Below are 12,341 nucleotides of genomic sequence, written 5' to 3' on the forward strand. Positions count from 1 at the left end.
TGACAAAAGAAACCAACACCATTGGCCAAAAATAAATGACTATATTCTTTTATTTTAGAAGAATAAGACATGTGAAACATTCAAAGAGCACTGAAATTCCAAGTGCTTGTACAAAACCGCTAAATCAACATGAAAACTTCATTCAGACTTCTTTAAGGTTGCAGAATTCCAATCCCTAATTTAGATGAAACCCCCCCCAAATCATAGAGCTACATAATAGACAGCAGTTAAACTTGTTTCAAAAGTTGACCTTTTCTAGTGACAAGAGATGTCACAATATTCTTAGCTATTCAACAAGTGTCACTCAAACTTAATTCCCTGTGCAAGAGGAAGATCCTTGCTGTAGTTGATGGTACAGGTTGAGCGCCTCATGTACTGCTTCCAGGAATCACTTCCAGACTCTCTGCCACCTCCCGTGTGCTTCTCTCCGCCAAAAGCCCCTCCGATTTCAGCCCCGCTTGTTGGAATGTTGACATTCACAATGCCACAGTCGGATCCTTTGGGCCCCAGCCAGCGGAAGATCCGGCCCAGATCTTTGGTAAAGATGCTGCTGGATAGGCCCTGTTTCACCTCGTTGTTCCAGGCAAAAGCTTCTTCCTCGGTTTTGAATTTGAGAACGTAGAGAATGGGGACAAAGGTTTCAGTGTGGACCACCGAAGCGTCGTGGGCCAGCCCAGTGATGATGGTTGGCTCGACGTAATTTCCAGGACGATCCATCACTTTCCCTCCACAGACAACAGTGCCGCCTTGCTGCTTAGCCTTTTCAATTGCAGACAAATACTGCTCCACAGCTTGTTTGGTGTGCAGGGGCCCATACAAGGTGCTGGGATCCCAGGGATCTCCAATGCGGACTTGCTTATAGGCCTTGGTGATCCTCTCAATCACTGCATCATGGAGACTCTCATGAAGCATTAACCTTCTTGTGGTAGTGCAGCGTTGGCCTGCGGTTCCAACGGATGCAAACACAGCAGAGGGCACGACCAGATTAAGGTCAGCGTCCTCAAACACAATGATAGCGTTGTTCCCACCAAGCTCCAGCAGTTTCCGTCCAAACCTCTCTTGGACCATCGTTCCCACCATCTTGCCAACGTGTGTGCTACCGGTGAAGGACAACAGATCTACCCGTTCATCCTTGGCCATGGCGGTGCCGATATCAGCCCCTCCACATGCCATGGAGCAGATGGCCCCTGGCAGGTTGTTTTGCTCCAGCACCTCAGCTACAATCTTTGTAACAGCCACACTTGTAAGAGGTGTAGTCGGTGCTCCTTTCCACAGGCAGACATTGCCACAGGTGAGAGCGAGAGCATTGTTCCAGCCATAGACCGCTACAGGAAAGTTGAATGCTGTGATGATCCCAACCAGACCAACTGGGTTCCACTGTTCGATGAGGGCATGGCCTGGCCTCTCTGAAGGGAGGACGGGCCCACCAATCATTCTTGAAAGACCAACAGCGTAATCACACACGTCGACATATTCCTGAACCTCTCCTACACCTTCAACGTAGATCTTCCCCATTTCTAGAGACACCAAGCTCCCAAGAACCTTGATTTTCTTTCTCAGGCCATCACCAATCTGCCTGACAATCTCCCCTCTTTTTGGAGCTGGTATATCCGCCCACATCTTCCAGGCTTCCTTTGTCTTAGAGACGGTATCTTCATACTCCTTCATCGTAGCTTGGGTTACTCTGGCAATTGGCTCATTGTTGGCAGGGCAGTACGAGGTAATGACCTCCCCACTGCCTCCCCAGCTGCCATTGTAAACGCCAGGGTTGTCCTCTGAAAGACCTAATTCTTTCAGCCAAGCGTATTTGGGCTGGCTAATCAGAAGACCCGACATGGCTGCTGACTGGTGAACAGATGCCAATTTATTTCTCAAGAGGACCCTGCTGTGTCGGGCGAGAGTCAGGTTGAGGCAGTGCTGCATGAGTGCTGGAAAGAAGAAAAAAAGTTACTCAAGCATTTAATTTTTGCACAAAAAACAAATTAGACAACAGTTACAATATGGTCGTGGTGTATAACTTGCACTGGAGCCATGCCAACTTCTTAATTTTAAACTCCAAACTGAGCGCCCCCGTGATTTGACACCCGTCTATTTTTTTCTCCGTCAGTGTCATGGTCGACCGTGGTTCAAGGTCTTGAGTTTAGTGCTGACTGAATGACCTTTTTGCAACATTACGACATAAAAAATCAGCTATTCTTTGCATCAATTTCAAAGATTTTTTTTAAACGAAAACGATCGCTCAATTTTACTTACTTTGCTGTGTGATTTGCAGGGCCACGTCCACGGTCGAGCATGGAGCTAATATTGCTGTCCCTTCATTAATACGTCACCACACTTTCGCTTCATGGCTTTCTGATTGGACGGTCGCTGTGACGCGCGAACTGCGCCCGCTTGGTTACGGTTCTGTGCTAGCTCCCGCAGCCCCTTTGTTGTGATTCTGAAATAATAACACATATTATCATATAAACGCGCTGCTGTGAACTTTTCGAAGATGAGCGGCGGAGTGTACGGTGGTGGTGAGTGACATTTAATCATCTTAGAAAGGGATCAGTTTCCCCTGTTGTCTTTTTCTGTCGCATTTGATAGCCTGCTGACCTAGCCATGCTACCGCTTAACTGTATGGTTGGAATCATATCAATATTTTTCAAGCTTCTCTTTATTCATTCATTCGCTGATTCTTGATCTTTTATGTTTGCATTGATGTCGGAATGCCAAGTTGCATTTTTGGAGTCGTTCCACTCGGTCACCCTGAAATTGTTACTCTCTTAATGCATTGAAATGAATGAAAGTGGGCAGGACTGGAATCATGTGGTTGTTTTTCAGCGAAATTATTGAAGGAGTTACTGAAATAATTGGACAAACTGTATCTGAATAGCTGTATTTAGTCTTATTTAACTTAAATAATGCAACATATTTTTTACACTTTATTTTACATGTAAAACCCTAATAAATGTTAGTATTGCAATGCGTTCTTCATATTGGTTTGGTTGTTGAATAAACTTTTTTTTTTTTTAATATGAAATGTTTGTTTTTTTAAGAATTTTTATAAACATTACTCTAGCACATTACCTAACATTGGCGTTTATGTATTGTGCTGATACTGATTTGCAAAACTGCGTGACTTTTTCATTCATTTATTAACCCCTGTAATCTAGAATTAAGGTTATGGGAAGAACATTGATCTAATTTTGTGTGTACAGTTTGCACAAAACCGTAATGTTAGTATCCCAGTAAGCTAAGGGAGATATTGATTCTGGAAACTCCAATATGTTTTTTATTTTGTCCAGATGAGGTTGGAGCCCTGGTGTTCGACATTGGCTCATACACGGTGAGGGCTGGCTATGCAGGAGAAGACTGTCCAAAAGTAAGAATATCTCTCTAATTACTTGATTTAAAGTGTCCACCCCCTATCTTCACTTTCTCTCTTGTGGCATGCTGATGATGTCAGGAAACTAGGTCTGTTACCCAAGAGACAGGCAGCATATATCGAGTTGATACCATTGTGGACGACTAGCATGTTTCTCTTTTGTGTGAAAATAAATTGAGTAATTATCCTTTAGTCCTAAAATGGTATAGCAATTACTGCAAATTCAAATTGGAAGGAAAGGATTATTAAAATGACATTCAGTTGCAGGGTAACCTTGGAAGTTAACACACATTAACTCCAATCTATTCACCACAAGTAATAAAGCAAATGATCAGAGGTTAAAATATTTGGATCATGAATATCATTTGATTTAAAAAGCAATATTTTTCTTAGCTGTAGGTTGTCACAATAATAATAATGTCAGAATAATATGTCAAAGATTTTCATTGACATCTTTGTTAGATAAGAAGAGATTTAAAACAAATGACAGTTCTCACTGTTGATTATACACATCAGAACATATACACAATTGACATTATGGGGCTTCTACAGACTGTGTGCAAAGAGTTTCTGTTATAGTCAGTAAATTGTCTTTAAAAAACACAACCTAACTACGATTGTATGCCCTCCAAGGCTGACTTCCCCACAGTGATCGGTGTGACCCTGGGGCGTGATGATGGCACCACTCCCATGGAGACAGATGGCGACAAGGGCAAACAGAGCGGTACCGCTTACTACATTGACACCAACCAACTCAGGGTCCCACGAGAGAGTATGGAGGTCATGTCTCCTCTCAAGAACGGCATGAGTGAGTCTTTATATGGCACCTTTTTACCTGCCAAAGAATAGTAGTAACCCCAAGGCTATCAATAACTAATCATTGCCAGTTTTCCCAGTGGATTGGAAGTCTATCACTATTAATACAGACACATGAAATAATGTAAATCCAGGTAATCTCAGTATTTAAAGATAATTATAGAGATCACTCATGTAAAGTATGCTGGTCCAGTGTATTAGGCTCATTAGAACCCATGGAGATGAGATTATTTTAAGGCCATTGTGACACAGATCTTAATTGAAGTACAGTGGCATTGTGGGACCACTGCTTCCTTTAGAGAGCTGGCCCAGAACATAGGTGCATGCTGCTCAAATTACAATCTAAAAAAATCACCATTGCTCTATTTTTGTTTTAAACTGAGCCAGTGGTGACGATGAATGAATCCATTTTTTTTCTAAATGTGACACACAAAAGCACTTGGGTGTTTTGTGCATTTAGGGCACAGTATCTTGATGATTATTCTTCACTTGGTACTGTAGTTTCATGGACTAATGTGGAGCATATATTAAGTTTGCATTGGAAAATGCTTTAACATGATCAAGGTTGTATTCTTTTTTTTTAGATTAAAATGTCTTGTGTGTAACCTTTTTATTCCCCCTTTATAGTTGAAGACTGGGACAGTTTTCAAGCCATTTTAGATCACACCTATAGGATGCACTTCAAGTCAGAACCTAGCCTGCATCCAGTACTAATGTCAGAAGCATCTGTGAGTTACTCTTTCTGAAAGATGAAGTTTTTTTCCATATTTTTTCAGGTTATATCAAATAATGTTTTATCTTTGCAGTGGAACACACGAGCAAAACGAGAGAAACTGACTGAATTGATGTTCGAGCACTACAACATTCCTGCCTTCTTTCTTTGCAAATCAGCCGTGTTATCAGCGTATCCTTTGTTTTTATTTGCCTCCTTCCCTATTACGATTCTGCTTCACAATGTGCGTAAACTGCAAAACCATCATTCCTAGGAACAATTTGTCTTTGTTTTAAATGTATATATACATTTTTGACTAAATTCTGTTACTTAGTGTGTAAAAATATGTTAGAGTGGGGGGCAACATTTTAAAAATGATCATTTTAAATCATAAAGGCTTTTTTTAAAAACAATTTTTTACTTGTTCTATTGGCACATTTCCAACTTGTTATGAGCATAAAGTAACTTGAGAAAAAAATAAATCCTCGGACATTTAAAATATGATAGGCTCATGAATTTACGTCAACTGGGGCTCATCTGGAAACTTTCTATAACTAAACAAGTGATATATATATAAAAGGATGCATTATATTGGTCATATGCTTGTCATACATGTGTCGCTATGATTCCTTTACTCGAAAAAGTTTCGCCAATGGGCGATCTACGGGCTTAGTCCTGGACAGCGGAGCCACACACACCACAGCCATCCCAGTACATGATGGCTATGTCCTTCAGCAAGGTAACTTTACCGGACTGTTCCATTTTTTTAATTCTATGGCAAAATGGGTTTTGGCTGATCACCCAATTGTATCGCTTTTGTTGTGTTTCTCTTTGTAAGTTCTGCAGGATGTGTACGTACTGTTAATTACTCCAAGTTTTATTTTCTCTTACAGGCATCGTCAAGTCGCCCCTGGCTGGAGATTTCATGAGCATGCAGTGTCGAGAACTTTTCCAAGAGTTAAATGTTGAAATCATTCCTCCTTACATGATTGCGTCAAAGGTGAACTCATTTTATCATTCAGTTTAGTGAATGTACGTAATTATGATATTGAGCTGACCCTGTTTTATTTTTGATGAGTTGACTTTTTGTTACTTGAATTGTATTTGGGCTTTTTTATTTTTTTTCAAGTCAACTCTAGATCAAAAAGTAAAGTAGGATTTCATTTTCTTTTTTTCTGCTTTTAGGATGCAGTGCGAGAAGGTTCGCCGGCCAGCTGGAAGAAGAAGGAGAAACTACCTCAAGTTACTCGTTCGTGGCACAACTACATGTGCAATGTCAGTAAAAACGTCTCGCCTTGGAAAGATGTTGCTTTACACTGCAATTTTTACTTATACAAATATGTCTTCTCTTTGTAATTACAGTGTGTGATCCAAGACTTTCAGGCCTCTGTATTGCAGGTGTCTGACTCGCCATATGACGAACAGTGAGAAAAAAATAACCTTTTGCAATTCATCCCATAAAATATTGTCGCATCGATGCTAAAGCTTTTTGTGCTTGGCAAAAGCCCCACTGTATCTTACTAAATTTAGAAAAAAAAATTTGCCTCCATCTTGTGGCGTCTATTGGCTACTAGCATTCTTGCATGTTTACATTACAATTTACATAATTCAGTGGCCCATCTGTGATGGATGTGAAAAGTAAGACGTCACTTTTAGTTAAAGCATTGACTTTCCAATTGTACATTGATAAAATAAATTGAGCATGGGCTGCAATGTGCACTTTTCTAGCATCTTAGGAGCGTTCTGAGCTAAATTGACATTCAAGATGAGTCAGTTGACAGTGAATGCCATCCTGTGATTTTAGAGTTGCCGCCCAGATGCCCACAGTTCATTATGAGCTACCCAACGGCTACAACTGTGACTTTGGTGCAGAGAGATTGAAAATCCCTGAAGGCCTCTTTGACCCCTCTAATGCCAAGGTATGATTTGCCTGTTTTAATGCCACACAGCATATAATGGACCGTGAAGGTTTTGTGAAGGTTCAGCACTTACTCTCTAATGTCCCATTATCAGGGTTTGTCTGGAAACACAATGTTAGGAGTGGGCCACGTGGTGACAACCAGCGTTGGAATGTGTGACATCGACATCCGACCGGTGAATATTGACATTTATTTTGATGTGATAATGGTTGGAATTTTTACATCACTTTCTGTGGCTAATATTTGACTTTTGTGTCAGGGGCTGTATGGCAGCGTAGTGGTGACAGGAGGAAATACACTGATTCAGGGCTTCACTGATCGCCTAAACAGAGAACTTTCTCAGAAAACTCCACCGGTGTGTGCTTATTATTTATATCCAATTGTCCTTTTTTTTAAATGTATTTTGAACATAGGTCATTTCAGTCAAATAATAAATGGATGTTTTATTTTGTTTACTTATAGAGCATGCGACTGAAGTTGATAGCCAACAATACCACAGTGGAGCGTAGGTTCAGCGCATGGATCGGAGGCTCCATCTTAGCATCACTTGTAAGTACATGGCGTGTGCTGCTTTAACTATTTGTAGTCTGTGACAAATGATTTTTCTTTTTTTTTTAGGGAACCTTTCAGCAAATGTGGATATCCAAACAGGAGTATGAGGAGGGAGGAAAGCAGTGTGTTGACAGAAAGTGCCCTTGATTTGACACTCCTAAAACACCGGATAAATTTCATTTTGTATTTTTTTTTTTAAAAGCAGTTTGTCTTTGTGGGTGTGCGTAGCAACATTCACATTTCCAATTTTGTCTATCACTTTGTTGAAGTCTGATTAAATTTCTTTGCCATAATATTTGGTGTGCTGAATCATCCCAAGATAAAATAGGAACTAAACCTTACTAATTGACATTTTTTCTTTTCGTCTGTCTAGCAAACCCCAAAATGGCTAGGTCAGCTCCCTCCTTAAATGTGTCTTAACTTTTAGAGGATGGCTCTGTGTGCAAGAATTGGCATATGGGCTATAACACCATGTCTGTATTCAAGACAGTTGCATTCAAAGCCTGTTAATAGTGGATAACCTTTCATTATTGGGGAAAAATACATGTAAATATGTAAGTCAGTGCCCTGTTCTTTTAATTCACAACACATCCCTTTCATAATAAAGATGCACAAAATACCCATGTTTACTTTGCGATAATGCAAACTTTATTCATCAAAATGAACATGTGGAAGAAATACATTGAGCAATTTCTTTTTTTTTTATTGCTGAAATATAACAAGTAACAGCGTTTTACATAGTTTAGTGACATAGGTTGTGTTATCACATGTCTGGGACACTTAAAATCATACACAATCACAAATGTGGGAAATTCATGTTCATGACATGATTTTTATTTATTTTAATTGGCTGGAACCTTCATCTGTGGGAACCTTTCTTGAAGCTTAGCCATCTTTTTCCTTTCCCTGCTTGCTTTCTTATACTTTTCCCGAATGAACTTCTCAATGCGTAGCCTAATGGACAAACACCAGAGACATTTATAGTACATCTCCAACTTTTAAAATGGACTGCTGCCTATGTACCGTGTCTTACCTGATATGTGGTTCAACAAACTTGGGTGTGTAAAACCTCTTTAGCTTGTATCTTTTATTCAAATTCCAAGGAATGGCATACTCTTTGAATCGATACCTGGAGAATAAAATAAAATAGTTGAATCAGTTTAAAGGAACAGGACTGCTTATCACAGCCCTAAATTCTAACCCTAATAAAGTAGATTGTGTGAGGTTGGCTCATTGAGAGGTAGATCTCGGAGTAAAAAAGTGTGACCGCCCCTGCCTTAGATGCTACATTATTATTATAGCCACAGAGCTAAACAGATACTATCCATTCACCATCTCACTTCTCTTTTTAATTAACAATGGATCATATCAGTGTGTAAAAACTCTCACCAATAGACATAACCAAACACGTTCCTCCTCCAGGCCCCTGGTCTGCCCTTCTCCTGGCCTGTTTGGAGCAGACGCAGGGAATTTTCTCTCTCTGCTACCACTGTGTCCAGCCTTATCATTGATCGCTCAATCTAGGAGGAAGATACACATAAAAATAAAAACGTTTTCTTAAAAAAATAAAAAAACATGGCGCATCAATGACTAAATCTGTGTTCACATTGAGGAAGTCAACAAAGTGCAACACCAACCTTCCGCAGCCTCTCTGGACTTGGCATCGCAACCCTTTGCCTTTTAGATTCCTGTTCCAGTGTCAGCAGCATGTTCCTTTCTTTCAATAGTACATACCTAATAGACGATATTATTTTGAATTATTGGCCACACTATACATACTAAGTAAATGACATTATACAAAGTGTTACCAGAGTTTGTGCAAATCCTCACTGCTCTTAGCTCTCAGTTGTTTGCCAGTCCATGGCGCACCTGCCATATAATAATGCAAAAAGAACAACATTAGTACAGTAAGGAGATGTAGAGGTATATTGCACACTGGTTTTACCAGGAAAATTGATGAGTTGGTATTTCAGTTTTACCTGATTTCACCGTTTTTTCTCCCCAGTTCTCTGGAGAGTCAAAGAACTCATCCAGGCTTCTTCTGTGGAAACTTGTGTGCAAGGCACTACACTGAACCAGGGGTATGTTTGGACTGTACCCACATTGGGTAACAAGGGGTGTTTTTTTCCTGGTGGTGGATGAAAACATGCTTAGTCCTCATTATAATGCATAAAAATAACACATGAACGTTCTTAAAAATGTAATGTAGGCACTGCTTCTTTGAAGGATGTCAACAATGCCACGATCAGAGCATGACAAATAAGAACAGGCGGTTTTATCTATAAGTTTGACCTTTTTGTTACTCTTTGCAACGTTAGCGCGAAGCTAATGATGAACGAGCCCGAATTTGTGCATATACAACCGGATCTTACCTCCAAATATAAGGGCTGGCATGCACCACGCTGCCAGCACATCGTTGAATACTTAGTTGCGAAGATATTCTACAAACATTCTGCAACTGTTTGCAAAGATTCAAGACACGTCCAGCTGAAGAGGGCGCCGCCATCTTTGCTGAACTGCTGTCATTGATACCATATACAATGCTAGATGACGAAAGGTGAAATTGGCTAGCAGTGCAATACCTTTACTCAATGTTAAACCTTTTATTCAAAAGGACGTTTCAAATTCGGTTGAAAACTGCACAATCTGAATCTATTTCAAAGTGCATAAAATACAATGCGTTGTGTGTCACAGTATATAATGATTATTGAATGGGCCCAAACAACATCTAATCTAAAATATATACATATCAAGGGCAATATTCTTCACATTTCCCAGCGTGCATTTTCCCCTCTCATAATATTTTAACATGCAGCCTAATTTTCAAAGTCTGACGCTGAACAGCAAAACCCCTCAATTTTACAAGTGTATATTTGTAATATATATATTTTTTATTCAGATGCGCTGAACAGTACTTGCCCCAACCAATCATGGCGTTTTATGCTTCAGGTCTCCCAACAGCGAATCACAGGCCGTTTTGCTGGAGAGCCATCCCTCAGTAGCAATGGTGGGTATGAGTCTATTCAGGTCTGCCGCTGCAATTGCAGCCAGACTGAATCCTTTGAAAGTAGGAAATGCGACGACAAATATACTTTCTCGGACAATACCCCACACGGAAAAAGGTACGTGACATCTTAGCGAAGTCCACTTTGGAAATTTCCTCCAGATTTTTGTTGTCTCTTCTTTTGACCTTGCCATAGGAATTGTTAGCATGCTATTGATAGCTTGCTCGCAATGTTTGCATTGCAGTCAGTCAATGTTCATTCACTTCATGTGCATTTTGTGTTTTTCATTGATTAACCTTGATCTTAAGTTTTGATTGTTTTGTTTTTTTAACTAGAAAATTTATTTGTTTGTTTGTTTTAGGATATTGTTTGTGCCCACCTCATAATACCACCATAAACAATGCTTTATTTTCAATTTTGCTTGTCCTCAAACACTAAGGTTCCTAATAAGCTTGAATCTATGGTTCTATGGTGGGAAAGAGGAAAAAGGTTGCTATCAACCTGGACTGGCTGCCAGCCTGTGATACCTAAAGACAAACCACCCTGAGATACCTAAAGACAAACCACCCTGATCACTCACATTCACACTTATGGACAGTTTTTTGAAAACTCTTTTTAAATCCTGTTTTTGTTCTTCAGTGGCTGTCCGTTGGGGTCATTCAAAGATGTTCGTCATAAAACCAACTGAGTTCTACGACAAGAGATTTCTTCGTCTGATGGTGAGTTGCAAAGAGGAATGAATATATATATATATACATGTTCATTTTTACTACTGACATTTTTAAATCAAAATAAACAGAGGCTAAACAATTTCAGCAAGACCACTGTATGTACATGGTTTTGCCAACTTCACAATTTTGCAGCATTTCTTGCACCTTCCGTTGAAAAATAAACAAACCAAAATGGAAAAATTAAACAACAACCAATCTTTTGACTTTGCTGTTTAAACGTGTGGGTACTTGGAGACAACAAGTGACTGTTCTTCCCTCTCCACTTAGCAATTCTACATCCTGCTGACTGGTATTCCAGTGGCCATAATTGTCACATCTGTCAATCTGTTTATTGGTGAGCTATCCAAGACTTTGTATTAACTTCTTTAATTATGGGGTCTAAATCAAGAATATTTTTGTTGTGAAGGTGAAGCAGATCTGGTTGAAACTCCTGAGGGTTATGAACCTGAGTACTGGGAATACTACAAGGTAAAAATATGTAGCTACTTCGCGAACACAATCAAACACTTGAGGCTGATAGAACTATAATTTCAAGTCAATCGTTACTTTGCATGGACACCATTCAATTCAAATATCCTGTCTGCATTTTTTCCTTTTGTACTGCAGCATCCTATCACTAGGTGGATTTCTAGAAACCTCCTTGATTCCCCAGTGAAAGACTATGAAAAAATGATGGCTGCAATCCACATAGAAAAAGAGAAGGCAGACATGAGGTAAGTGAATAATTTATTGTGGCTGCGTCCCTTAGGTTAACAATTAATGGATGGTTAAAATATGTTGATAAATTTGAGATGGATTACTTTTTTTCCATAGTCCTACCTTTCTCCCTTGTGTTCATCCCTGGTGTACTATATATTTACAGACTTTACCTCTCATTGTGTTAATTGAATTGCTTGTATTGAACCGAGTGTCTTAACCATTTTCCTTTGCGGCTGTTACTCAGCCATCTGATTAAGGCCTTTGTCAATGACTATTAATTGATGAGATTTCTTTTTGTCTGTGGTTAATAGGCTGGCACAGCTGGAGGTGCGCAAACACATGCGGCAGAGAGGAGACGGCCCCTGGTTTCAGTTCGAGACGCTCGACAAGAACCTTATTGACCACAGACACAAATCAACACCTGATAACTGAACCAGACTGTTGGCAATTCTTTGTGCTGGTTTGACTCTCTGCTTGTACATTTTTTCCCCTCCATAATGCTTAACTAATAAAAAAAAAAATCTATGTTTACCTTTTGGG

At 39.7% G+C, this 12,341-nt stretch overlaps 4 protein-coding genes across 4 annotated transcripts; 2 read left to right on the plus strand and 2 right to left on the minus strand.

Annotated features, from left to right (window-relative positions):
- Positions 1-32: 32 nt before the first annotated feature.
- Positions 33-2,413, minus strand: aldh7a1 (aldehyde dehydrogenase 7 family, member A1). The gene is made up of 2 exons (XM_077716692.1): positions 2,254-2,413; positions 33-1,928 (listed from the first exon to the last, which is right to left on the minus strand). Exon 2 carries the CDS (start codon positions 1,921-1,923, stop codon positions 301-303), a length of 1,623 nt encoding a protein of 540 aa, XP_077572818.1. The 5' UTR covers positions 1,924-1,928; positions 2,254-2,413; the 3' UTR covers positions 33-300.
- On the plus strand, positions 2,347-7,527 carry actl6a (actin-like 6A). The gene is made up of 14 exons (XM_077716693.1): positions 2,347-2,516; positions 3,288-3,364; positions 4,001-4,175; positions 4,811-4,911; positions 4,990-5,087; positions 5,540-5,634; positions 5,789-5,895; positions 6,081-6,170; positions 6,258-6,319; positions 6,700-6,814; positions 6,909-6,989; positions 7,074-7,169; positions 7,277-7,363; positions 7,433-7,527. The coding sequence occupies exons 1-14, from the start codon at positions 2,492-2,494 to the stop codon at positions 7,511-7,513; spliced, it is 1,290 nt and encodes a 429-aa protein (XP_077572819.1). The 5' UTR covers positions 2,347-2,491; the 3' UTR covers positions 7,514-7,527.
- Positions 7,528-7,991: 464 nt separating this feature from the next.
- On the minus strand, positions 7,992-10,009 carry mrpl47 (mitochondrial ribosomal protein L47). The gene is made up of 7 exons (XM_077716694.1): positions 9,739-10,009; positions 9,346-9,494; positions 9,175-9,235; positions 9,004-9,100; positions 8,756-8,886; positions 8,400-8,495; positions 7,992-8,320 (listed from the first exon to the last, which is right to left on the minus strand). The coding sequence occupies exons 1-7, from the start codon at positions 9,870-9,872 to the stop codon at positions 8,209-8,211; spliced, it is 780 nt and encodes a 259-aa protein (XP_077572820.1). The 5' UTR covers positions 9,873-10,009; the 3' UTR covers positions 7,992-8,208.
- Positions 10,010-10,160: 151 nt separating this feature from the next.
- On the plus strand, positions 10,161-12,337 carry ndufb5 (NADH:ubiquinone oxidoreductase subunit B5). The gene is made up of 7 exons (XM_077716696.1): positions 10,161-10,231; positions 10,316-10,488; positions 11,011-11,090; positions 11,370-11,436; positions 11,509-11,570; positions 11,709-11,815; positions 12,113-12,337. The coding sequence occupies exons 1-7, from the start codon at positions 10,176-10,178 to the stop codon at positions 12,231-12,233; spliced, it is 666 nt and encodes a 221-aa protein (XP_077572822.1). The 5' UTR covers positions 10,161-10,175; the 3' UTR covers positions 12,234-12,337.
- Positions 12,338-12,341: the final 4 nt, after the last annotated feature.

This window comes from Stigmatopora nigra, chromosome 5 (genome assembly GCF_051989575.1).
Source record: "Stigmatopora nigra isolate UIUO_SnigA chromosome 5, RoL_Snig_1.1, whole genome shotgun sequence".
Lineage (NCBI taxonomy): Eukaryota > Metazoa > Chordata > Actinopteri > Syngnathiformes > Syngnathidae > Stigmatopora > Stigmatopora nigra.

What these genes read in the sequence shown, in the direction of transcription:
- aldh7a1 (XM_077716692.1), bottom strand. Translation starts at nt 1,923, where the DNA reads ATGCAGCACTGCCTCAACCTGACTCTCGCCCGACACAGCAGGGTCCTC.
- actl6a (XM_077716693.1), top strand. Translation starts at nt 2,492, where the DNA reads ATGAGCGGCGGAGTGTACGGTGGTG. An exon ending in CTTACATGATTGCGTCAAAG is followed by an intron (nt 5,896 to 6,080) that starts GTGAACTCATTT and finishes TTCTGCTTTTAG; the next exon opens with GATGCAGTGCGAGAAGGTTC. An exon ending in GCTCCATCTTAGCATCACTT is followed by an intron (nt 7,364 to 7,432) that starts GTAAGTACATGG and finishes TTTTTTTTTTAG; the next exon opens with GGAACCTTTCAGCAAATGTG.
- mrpl47 (XM_077716694.1), bottom strand. Translation starts at nt 9,872, where the DNA reads ATGGCGGCGCCCTCTTCAGCTGGACGTGTCTTGAATCTTTGCAAACAG. An exon ending in GAGGATTTGCACAAACTCTG is followed by an intron (nt 9,101 to 9,174) that starts GTAACACTTTGT and finishes ATCGTCTATTAG; the next exon opens with GTATGTACTATTGAAAGAAA. An exon ending in TTTGTTGAACCACATATCAG is followed by an intron (nt 8,321 to 8,399) that starts GTAAGACACGGT and finishes TTTGTCCATTAG; the next exon opens with GCTACGCATTGAGAAGTTCA.
- ndufb5 (XM_077716696.1), top strand. Translation starts at nt 10,176, where the DNA reads ATGCAGCCTAATTTTCAAAGTCTGACGCTGAACAGCAAAACCCCTCAA. An exon ending in AAAACCCCTCAATTTTACAA is followed by an intron (nt 10,232 to 10,315) that starts GTGTATATTTGT and finishes TTTATGCTTCAG; the next exon opens with GTCTCCCAACAGCGAATCAC. An exon ending in ATCTGTCAATCTGTTTATTG is followed by an intron (nt 11,437 to 11,508) that starts GTGAGCTATCCA and finishes TTTGTTGTGAAG; the next exon opens with GTGAAGCAGATCTGGTTGAA.